Source organism: Pseudogymnoascus destructans (assembly GCF_001641265.1).
Source record: "Pseudogymnoascus destructans isolate 20631-21 unplaced genomic scaffold scaffold_15, whole genome shotgun sequence".
Lineage (NCBI taxonomy): Eukaryota > Fungi > Ascomycota > Leotiomycetes > Thelebolales > Thelebolaceae > Pseudogymnoascus > Pseudogymnoascus destructans.
In genome coordinates, this window is record NW_020167534.1 from 687,885 (window position 1) to 698,071 (window position 10,187).

At 57.7% G+C, this 10,187-nt stretch overlaps 5 protein-coding genes across 5 annotated transcripts; 3 read left to right on the plus strand and 2 right to left on the minus strand.

The window, feature by feature from the left end:
* Positions 1–18: 18 nt before the first annotated feature.
* Positions 19–2,005, minus strand: VPS4 (AAA ATPase). The gene is made up of 3 exons (XM_024468375.1): positions 977–2,005; positions 466–916; positions 19–374 (listed from the first exon to the last, which is right to left on the minus strand). Exons 1-3 carry the CDS (start codon positions 1,603–1,605, stop codon positions 153–155), a joined length of 1,302 nt encoding a protein of 433 aa, XP_024322624.1. The 5' UTR covers positions 1,606–2,005; the 3' UTR covers positions 19–152.
* Positions 2,006–2,092: 87 nt separating this feature from the next.
* On the plus strand, positions 2,093–2,842 carry VC83_04748 (uncharacterized protein; the record flags this gene model as incomplete). Its single annotated transcript, XM_024468376.1, has 5 exons — positions 2,093–2,153; positions 2,223–2,293; positions 2,392–2,516; positions 2,605–2,665; positions 2,798–2,842. 5 exons carry the CDS (start codon positions 2,093–2,095, stop codon positions 2,840–2,842), a joined length of 363 nt encoding a protein of 120 aa, XP_024322837.1.
* Positions 2,843–3,493: 651 nt separating this feature from the next.
* Positions 3,494–6,167, minus strand: VC83_04749 (uncharacterized protein; the record flags this gene model as incomplete). The annotated part of the gene is made up of 2 exons (XM_024468377.1): positions 3,494–4,256; positions 6,058–6,167. 2 exons carry the CDS (start codon positions 6,165–6,167, stop codon positions 3,494–3,496), a joined length of 873 nt encoding a protein of 290 aa, XP_024322838.1.
* A 16-nt stretch (positions 6,168–6,183) lies between these two features.
* VC83_04750 (uncharacterized protein) lies at positions 6,184–8,311 on the plus strand. The gene is made up of 2 exons (XM_024468378.1): positions 6,184–6,630; positions 6,838–8,311. The coding sequence occupies exons 1-2, from the start codon at positions 6,619–6,621 to the stop codon at positions 8,011–8,013; spliced, it is 1,188 nt and encodes a 395-aa protein (XP_024322658.1). The 5' UTR covers positions 6,184–6,618; the 3' UTR covers positions 8,014–8,311.
* Positions 8,312–8,937: 626 nt separating this feature from the next.
* Positions 8,938–10,103, plus strand: VC83_04751 (uncharacterized protein). The gene is made up of 2 exons (XM_024468379.1): positions 8,938–9,266; positions 9,388–10,103. Exons 1-2 carry the CDS (start codon positions 9,019–9,021, stop codon positions 10,058–10,060), a joined length of 921 nt encoding a protein of 306 aa, XP_024322657.1. The 5' UTR covers positions 8,938–9,018; the 3' UTR covers positions 10,061–10,103.
* The last annotated feature ends 84 nt before the right edge of the window (positions 10,104–10,187 follow it).

The window sequence follows — 10,187 nt, forward strand, 5'->3', positions numbered from 1 at the left end:
TTGTATAATTTTGTATATCCCGCCCTCATCTCTGTATACCCTCCTGCTATAAACAAATGCTCCCACCCCTTCCCCGAACGCCGCGCTTCAATGTCCAAGCCCCTAATCCAAGCAATCTGCGCACATCCAGACAACCCCTCCGCACCACACTTCTACGCGCCCTCACTACCGAACTCGGCTGTCCACTCTTCGCTGCGCTTGATATCCTCCTGCGACACTGTTGGCCGCGAGCTCTTGACAGCCTTGATGAAGTCCTTGAGCAGGAGAGGCGGCTCGAGGAGAGCGTCGCTGTCGACTTCTGTCCATGACATCTCGATTGCACCTTTGTCGCCGGGGGAGCAGGGCGTCAGTTTCTCGGCGCCATCGACATCGACCTGCATATTGTTAGAACCTATATAACACCCCATAGACTTGACCGAAAGACACAAGAATGCAGGATTTCACGAGAGGAAAAGTAGAACGCACCTTCTTATAATGCGTAGACATCTGAATCTTCCTCACCGGCTGCATCAACGCATCCTGGACCGCCACGCTAATATCACTCCCCGAATACCCCTCACTCAGTTCCCCCAGCTTCCTAAAATCCGCCGGCGCAAGATCACACGGCGTCGTCCCCACCGCCAACTCAAACATCTTCGTCCGCGCCGGCAAATCGGGCAGCGAGATATGCACACGCCTCTGAAAGCGCCGACGAATCGCATTATCGAGTTGCCACGGGATGTTGGTCGCGCCGAGGACGAGCACGCCCCGCGAATCCTGCCCGACGCCGTCCATCTGCACCAGCATCTCGGTTTTGATGCGGCGCGAGGCTTCGGATTGGCCTTCGTCGCGGGAGCCGCAGAGGGCGTCGACCTCGTCGATGAAGATGATCGAGGGTTTGTTTTCGCGGGCCATGGCGAAGAGCTGTTTTACCAACCTAGTCTCATATCAGTACCTTCTAACCATTCAGAGACAAACAAGGGGGGGGGGGACATACCTCTCAGACTCTCCCATCCATTTACTCACCAAATCCGAGCTACTAACACTAAAAAACGTACTATTCGCCTCCGTAGCCACCGCCTTGGCCAAAAACGACTTCCCCGTTCCCGGCGGGCCGTACATCAGAATCCCCTTCCAGGGCTGCCTCTTCCCCACAAACAGATGCGGGAACTTGATGGGCAGGATCACCGCCTCCTTCAGCGCCTCCTTCGCGCCCTCCAGCCCCGCAACATCCTCCCACTTGATATTCGGCTTATCCTGCAAGATCGCCCCGGCCAGCGCATTCCGCAGCTTCTTGTTATCCGCGTCCCCGTCCTCCTCGTCCCTGGCCTTGCCGTTGCCCCCGCGCGAGGAACCGTCCGCGCCCATCATGGAGGGCTTCTTGTGCTTCCCTTCGGCGTCCGCGAGGTGCTGTTTTAGTTTCTCGGCGCGCTCCATGTACTCGGATGCTTTGGCGCGGATCATCTCCTTGGAGCGGGCGTTCTTCTCCCATTTCAGGGCTAGCATGAAGAGTTCCAGGGACTGGTAGTAGAGCTGGTAGGCTTTGTCGTAGTCGCCGTTTGTGTCGCTCTCGATGGCTTTCTTGACGACATCGATGGCGCGCCCGAGGAAGTCGGTGTTGGACATCTTGCAGAGGGTGGTGGATGAACCGCTCGAGTGGCGAGGACGATGGAAGGCGAGTTGGAGGCGGTTGTAGAGGCCGCCTAGATGAGGGGTTTGGTGGGATAGATTGGTGTTGCCTAGACGACCTCGCAAATTCGGAATATAGACACTGACGAATACCTCTCGACTTCAGCACGTAGCCCTCACAACCTCACAATACGCAATGGGGCAAATAATCAAATGGCAGCGGGGAAGGAAGCCAAAGGCGGTTTCGAATGTCGCCGTCCGTTGTGGTGCTAAACGGCTTGTTGTCCGTCGCCGCTCCAGTGACGCAAGGCCAGCCAGCCGCCGCTTCGCTTGACGCCGCGACCCCACCAAGTGCAGCACAGCAAAAAGAGCCTCCAACGCCGAAAATCTCAAGGGAACGCCTGAACACACGACTGAATAGCTGTGTATATTCACCGCAGCAAGAATTAAATCTCCGCCCTCGCATACGTCCTTTGCCGCAGATATGGCAGAAGCACAACAGCGCACTCAAGTCCTAACAGGCGAATACCAGAAGCTCCAAGCTGGTACGTCTCCCTCCCCCTCCCCCCTCCCATCTGTCAGAGAAGAAGACCCCAAGCTAACCCCTCTCCCAGAGCTCCAAACCATCGTCTCCGCGCGCCAAAAGCTCGAAAGCCAGCAGCAAGAGAACAAAGGGGTGAAGCGGGTTCGTCTTTCCCTTTCCCAGTCCACTCCTCCTCCTGCGGGCCTACTCCGACAATGGGGGGGGGTATGGGGGATATGTGCTAAGCTATACGTCTACAGGAATTCGACTCCCTCGCTGAGGAAGCGAATATTTATAAACTCGTTGGGCCGGTGCTGTTGAAGCAGGAGAAGATGGAGGCTGTTATGGCTGTTGATGGACGGTTGGAGTTTATTGATAATGAGATGTATGGCCCCCTTCGTCCCCCTCCGGCTCTCTATTATACCCCCTCACACACCTGCCTAAAACTACGCACTGAAGCTAACACAAACTAGAAAACGCACCGAAAAGCAAATCGCAGATATCCAAGCTTCCAGCGACGCAAAGCGCTCTGAAGTCAGTCTTTCCTCCCACCCTCCCTTCCCCCCTCCCCCCTCCTCCCTTCTCCCTTCCCCCTTCCACCCCCTCATCCTCCTCCCCCCACCACCTCACCCGCCCACCCAAACACGCAAAGCTAACCCCGACCAGATAATCAACCTCCAATCCCAAGCCTCCTCCCAACCAACCGCCTGATCCCCCCCCCCGGCTCACCAACGCCGCTCCAAGACTGAGCGAGTGAGTGAGAGCGGTGTACACGTGGTCTGCAGGTAGGCGACGCGCATGTCAACAGTGAGGATACGATGGGCTTGGGCTGCTATGCGAGGTGCCTGTCTGCGCAAAGAGAAGGGTGTGGATGCATACTGTCTGTCCGCCTGTCCACATGTCTCGGGAGCCACGGGAACTTACGGACCTGCTGGATGGCGCGGGGAACTGCGGGTGCACAGCCTACGTACACACACATGATTGATCGGTAGGGAGACTACAGTACACACATAGTACAGCACAACACAATGGGTCTGCTTGGGAGGGGTGGGATCGGGAGCACCTGCAGCTGTCACCACTGCATCGTACCTGCCTGCCTGCCTGCGTCCCATAACCTCTCATCTGCAGGACCATCTGCCTAGACCCGACAAACTGGCTGGCTGGCTACTTACTGCGGTCTCCTGCACCGCGGGAGGATGCGGTGCGGGGGATATACCGTACCGCGGCTGTTCGATGCAGGATTCCGTGTAGGGAGGGAGGATCCCTACCTACCTGCTGGTAGATTTATCATATTCCTTCCCGTATACTACCGTGTGCAGTGTGCATGAAGGTGGTGTGTGTTGATACTGTGTGTGTGGATGTCTATAACGCATACGATTGTTTAAACCTCGGCTTGGGAGTGAGTATCTCGAGGACTGCGTTGATTCTCATGTATTTCCTAATCAGGTGAACTGAGCGAACTGTACCTACCTTCCCATCCCTCCTCCTCCTTCCCATCCTCCTCCTCCCACCCATCCTCCTCCTCCCACCCTCCTCCTTCCATTCCTCCTCCTCCTTCCCATCCTCCTCCTCCTTCCATCCCTCCTCCTTCCATCCCTCCTCCTCCTTCCCATCCTCCTCCCCCCATCCACCAACCATGAAACGCGCACCACACCAACCCCAACCGGCAAAACTCGGATAAAACCCACCACCGGTAGAAGTCCAGATGCCAGCAAGAGAAGGGGCCGTGCGACGGATCCCAGATACAAACCCACGGCCTACGAACACATCTCCGGATGTATATGTTGGGTTTGAGGATGCTGACCATGACCCCTCCCATCCCTCCCTCCCGATAACGGCAGAGGCGGACGGGCCGAGGCGATATCCCCCTCGCTGAGGTGAGCGCGTGGTATACAGGGAAAGGAGAGGGCCGGGAGGGCCGGGGGCGGATGATGACGGGAAGTATTGTCTGGGTATCTGGCACTCCCATCCATCCTCGTCCTCATCCTCGTACTCATCCTCGTCCTCATCCTCGTCCTCATCCTCGTCCTCATCCTCGTCCTCATCCTCGTACTCATCCTCGTCCTCATCCTCATCCTCGTCCTTGTCGGCGTATCCATCCCTCCCTCCCTCTCGTATGCCATAGCTGCCCAACCCAGTGGGATTTAGAAATCCCACTGTGTTAAGACTCACTGTCTGTCTGTCTGATATAGAACACAGAACACACGTAGCAACCAGGCCAACCCCTCGCTCGGACACTCCATAGTATACCCTACCCAGCCGCACTGCATTTAATCTCCCTCGACGGCTTTTCTCCCCTATGCCGCCCAGACCTAATTCTCCGCTGCACCTGCGAAATAGACTCACACGCATATTATCTCAACCCCAAGACCGGTTAATCTTCATCCCCCCATCGCTGGCTGCTGTACAACCGTTGTGCACATGCGTGCCCATGCTTTGACCGCGTCTCGTGGTGGATCGACAGTACTGCAGTCCTCCCTAACGCCCTTTTTCTAGGGTTAGAAGGGCGTCGTGCTAGGGCGTCGTGCTAGGGCGTCGTGCTAGGGGTGTTGTTGTAGAGACCCCCCCATCAAGGCCCCTGGAACGACCTAGTTAGGTCGGTTATGCCCCCGGCCAACCAGGCCTTCGAGAAGGATTGATAGTGCTTCTACGCGGTGCCATGTGGAGAGGGGAGGGGGGGAGGGGGAGGGGAGGGGGGGGAGGGGGGAGGGGAGGGGATGGGACTGGGGGAGGGGGGCTGGGGGGATTGGGGGGATTGGGCGTAGTGCCGCAGGGCCGAATGGCAGCGGTCTGGCAGCCGGGGGTGTAATTTCGACGGGGGGGTGTAATTTCGGCGAGGGGTGTAATTTCGGCGAGGTGTAGTTTCGGATCGTTCCTTTTCTTCCGTTGACTTGCTTTATATTCCCACATGAACACGAGCAGATATGTGAAATCCCGCACTTCCGATAGGTGGGCTTAACCCGCCCCCTCCCTTCTGCTTCTGTTTATACTCCCGGACTACGGACTACGGACTACGGACTACTCCTTCAAGCCATCCGGATACTGGTAAGGGAAGGACAGAGATGGACTCATACCCTGGTTCACACATGGCGGCGGCCATCCATCCATGCCCCTGCCTCTGTTCGGCTAGGATCCTGGGGTGGGTTTGCTTTGATTTGATTTTGATTGATTCGAGTTGATTGCGTGGAGAGTGGAGTGGGAGGGAGAGGCGGTGAGTGGGGGGAGGGAGAGGCGGTGAAGGAAGGGGAAGGAGCGACGACGATGAGGGAAGGGGGGACGACGATGAGGGGAAGGAGCGACGACGATGAGGGAAGGGGGGACGACGATGAGGGGAAGGGGGGACGACGATGAGGGGAAGGAGCGACGACGACGATGAAGGAGCGACGACAAATGAGGGGAAGGAGCGACGACGACGATGAAGGAGCAACGACGACGATGAGGGAGATGGGGAGGTCGACGGCGTGGATGTGGTCACTGCACTGTAATCAACCAGAAGCTCCTTCCTTCTCCGGCTAACCGTCGCTATCCTGAGCTGCCGTGGTAGGGTGGAAGTTATGCAGAGTAGCCGGGGCGACGAGGGTCTTGTTTGTACTGTAACTTAGGTGCATTGCATGTCTGATCTCTGCCGCCCATGACGACAAACAATGCTTCATTCCGTGCACTCGGCATCCTTCATCCTCTATACATTCCCGACCTCGACGTCACTTCCGAACTTCACATTCGCCCCCCCGGCCTCACGTCCAATTCACCTTCCACATCGAATAAGATCCCCCCCTTCTCTCGACCTTCTCGACTCCAGCATCTGCCGCCCAACTTCCGAACACCGAAAACCCGCCAGATCGCCCGGTCAGGAAAGTGGATAAGCCCAGCCGCGACACTACTCGGTCCTGGCCCCGCCCACGAAACCATCCGTCCCTCTTCCTCACCATCCGTCCCTCTTCCTCATCTTCCTCATCTTCCTCAACTTCTTCACCTTCCTCACCTTCCTCATCTTCCTCACCTTCCTCACCTTCCTCATCTTCCTCATCTTCCTCATCTTCCTCACCTTCCTCACCTTCCTCACCTTCCTCACCTTCCTCACCTTCCTCACCTTCCTCACCCGGCCTTGTCCATCATCCCGTAAGCCTGGGCAGAAGAAATCACGCTGGCGCTGACGATATATAACCTATCCACATCCCGTCCGTCCTCTGTACGTCGCCCGGCCCGCCACCCACATCCACATCCACCCATCACACCACCGCGATCTACATAATAAAGGTGCTGAGAGGGCGCCCGCGGCAACCTTCACACGACGGTGCAATAGCGACTGTCCTGTATACAACTCACACACACATACGATACGCACGAGACAACGAGAATTCCACTCCCTCACACGCGCTGGCTGGCCTTCGCGACGACGAGTGAGACAGGTGTGCACACCCAAAGCAGGACTCGACGCTCTGCCTGAGCAGCAGACAACAAACATACACACACAACCAGCAGCAGTCATGACTTCCATAGTAAGCCAGCCCATACCGTCTCCCTTTCCCTGCATATCCAGCCGCCGTCACTTTTGCCATCTTCAACCCCCACATCCTTCACCCGCCCCTACCTCTCCCTCACTCCCCCCTTCCTCCCCCCTTCCTCCCCCTTCCTCCCCCCTTCCTCCCCCCTTCCTCCCCCCTTTACAAATTCCAAACCTCAACTAACCCTCTCTCTCCCTCCAGCTCTGCCTCGCGCACTACTGCGACACCCACGGCCCAACCCCCCTAATGGTGACCGAAGAGCTCCCCGCCCCCTGCACAACCTGCCTCGACCCCCCCACCTACCCCGACACCCCCCTCCCCTCCGCCTCCCTCTTCCGCAACCCCTCCGGCTCCTTCAGCCCCCCCACAAACTCCATCCAGCTCTCGCGCCCGCGCCCCCCGTCGCCAACCCCCTCCACCCCGCCTGCCTCCCCGCGCATGGCACCGCGCATACACCGCCGCGACTCCTCTTTTCGAAAAACCTACGACGAAGCAGATCGCAAGCGCGCCATCCCATGCGAAAACTGCGCACTCACCCTCCCGCGAAAGGTCTCCCCCTCACCATCCACCTCCGCTTCGACATCACCCTCCACCCCCCCCCCTGCGGCGGACGACTCAACCTCGCCCATCCTCCGAACCCGCAAACCCTTCGCCCTCGTCTCCTCCGCCTCCTCGACACCAAAACACTCCCCCTCCCCCTCCGACTCCGACGAACCGGACTCCGCCCCTGCGCCCTCCCGCCGCCGCCGCTCTATACCGCGCTCGGTGGCAGCAAGTCATTCTCAGAAACACACACACTACCTCGACTACACATCCTCCCACGATCCCTCCTCCACAACAACATTCTCCCTCCTCCGCGCCGCCTGCCTGCGCACCCTCTCCTGCGAGACGCTGCCCCCTTCTTCCCCTACCCCACAACCCGCTGGCGGCCCACTGTTCTTCGGCGATCCGTTGGCGGGGTATACCACCGCGTTCTTGTTCCGCATTCCCGATCCCTGGGCGAGGGGGCGGAGACGCGTATACGCCTTCCTCTGCCTCAGCGTCCTCAGCGAGCGCAAAGCAATGCGCGTCTTTGGCTTTCTCGCTGGTGCATTCCGCGAGTTGGCGGGGTGGATCCAAGGCTTAGCTGAGGCGGGCAACTCGGAGAGTGGTATTGCTGAGGGGGGGATTGATGAGGAAGGTGGTGGTCGTGGCAGAGGAGAGCGAGAGCCGAGGATACGAAGCAGTTTCCTTGGCAGCAGAGGAGATGAGAGGGGGAGGGGGGTGAGGGCTAGAGGGTTGGCGGAGGTGGTGGGGAGGCCGGACTTTTTTATTGAGTTGCATGTTCGCTTTGTGGCGTTGGCGGCGCAGTTGAGGTTTTTGGTTGAGGGGGGGTAGGGGTGAGAGTTTCGTGTTCCGACAGAATGGGGTTACTTCTACGCTACGGGGGGCGGTGGGGGGTGGATGAGAGATGGAATGGATGGATGAGATGAGATGAGACAAGACGGCCTCAACGAGCGATAGACGGTAGCGCGCGCGTGTGTATATTTTTATATGTACGGAAACCGGAAAACGGGTATGGGGAGCAGAACTGAACTGAGCTTGGGGATCTATAAAACAAGGCCATTGCTCCGCCTTCGGTATGGGGTGTTTTTTGTTTTTTTGAGAGAGAGATTTGGGCATTTGGGATTTGGCGCGGGGGGGGGGGCGAGGGAGCGGGTTTTGTTTTAAAGGGGGAGAGGGGGAGGGGATGATACCTGGGGGATGATGATAGAAGAGGGATGAGGGACGTGTGTTTGTGTTGTGGAGTGGAGTGTATTATATGTGTTTGTGGGTGATGGTGATGAGTATTGATATATAGAATGGATGGATGGTTTACAGAACGAGCTTTTTTGACTTCTCTGGTCTGCTGGTATATGCTTGCCTGCTTGCTTGCGCCGCTCATGAAAACCAAGGGAGGTAGAGGAGATAGAGGAGATGGGAAATGTATATTGTATCCATTCCCTCTGTAGTTCATCTACTCGCGTGTTGGGGGTGTGGTGGAAGGTAACTTTAAACATCTTACTTCAACTCTATAGATATACTAATTATCACATTTATATAACTTATATATATATATATATATATATTTTCGTGTAAAGCCAATAGTTCCACGCCCACTTCGTAACACTTGCAACGTATTTCGTATTTGCTTGGCCGCCGACGACGCCGATGACGACGCGCATTCAGCACTGACACCTCCCACCACCAACCCCCACCATATTATATCAACCATCCCCCTCCCTCCCCCCTCCCCTCCCCCTCTCCTCACCTCCCACCCCCCCCTCCCCTTCCCCTCCTCTCCCCCTCGCCCACGTCCTTGGCCCCACCCCTATACCCTCATCCCACTCACCCTCCTACACCATGGCAGAAACATCCGACAGAGACTTCGCCATCGAATATGTCTGCGCAAAACGGATGCATCGATCGTTTACGATTCCGGGGACTGAGACGCGCAAGCCGCTAAAAGTCACCTATGCGATAGCAGGGCTAGAGAATGACGATGCGCCGACGGTGGTTTTTATATCGGGCATGTATGGGATGAGGTGGGTTGCGTTGCTGTGGCATGCTGTTGCGGTTAGGGTTGGGGTTAGGTTGGTTTGTGTTGATCGGTTCGTGTCCCTGCTTTCCTGAACCCCTTTCTCACTTGAGAGGAAAGACGAGTCCATAAACCCTCCTCTCAAGTCAAGTGACTCTCGTTTTCAGCTGTCCCCCCATTCTAACATCCCACAGACCCTCGTTTGGAGGTAGCACACCCGTCCCGCTATCAGAAAGGATAGACACCTGGCTCCTCACCCTCCCGCCTCTCGTGGACCACCTGGGATGTAGACACATCGTCCCCCTCGCCGCCTCAGCCGGGACAATCTACCTCCTCAACACCCTGCACCACCTCCCCGAGCTCCTCCCCCCCGCCTCCCCCTACGCCGCCATCCTAACACCCTGGGTGCATCCGCGGGATTCTGGGGCGGGGATCATGTCGTTTGTGGCGTCGGATTGGATGCCTAAATTCCTCGTCGCCAACCACTGGGACGCCCTCAGCGGGTTTGTGGCTACGAAGCTCTTGCCAGCGTTCGCGGCTAGTGGGGGCGTGATGGAGGGGATTGCGGCGCTGGGGGGGGGCCTATCGAATCCTGCTGGTGCGCGGAGCGGGGGGGGGGATGAGGAAGATGACGAGGCGGCGATGAAAGCCTTCGGAATGACGAGGGCGAGGAGGAGCGAGGTCCAGAAGTTGGGGTTGAAAATGATGTTCACCGAAGAAACCAGCGGCGCCAACGCCGAAGCCCTCCTCTGTTCCCAAAAAGGCCCCGCTCCAGAAATAAGCTGGGGCGTCTGCAACGACTACCGCACCTTCGTCCCTCTCCTATCCGAGCAGTGGGAGGCCCGCGGTGGCGGGGGGGGAAGTTAAAAGTGCAAGCATTCTTTGCAGAGGATGATGCGATGATTGGGGGGGGGGGAGGAGGTTTTGGGAGGAATGTTGGGGGGGAGGAGGTGCGGGGGGGGATTGAGTATGGGGGGAGTGTGGTTGGGGGGGC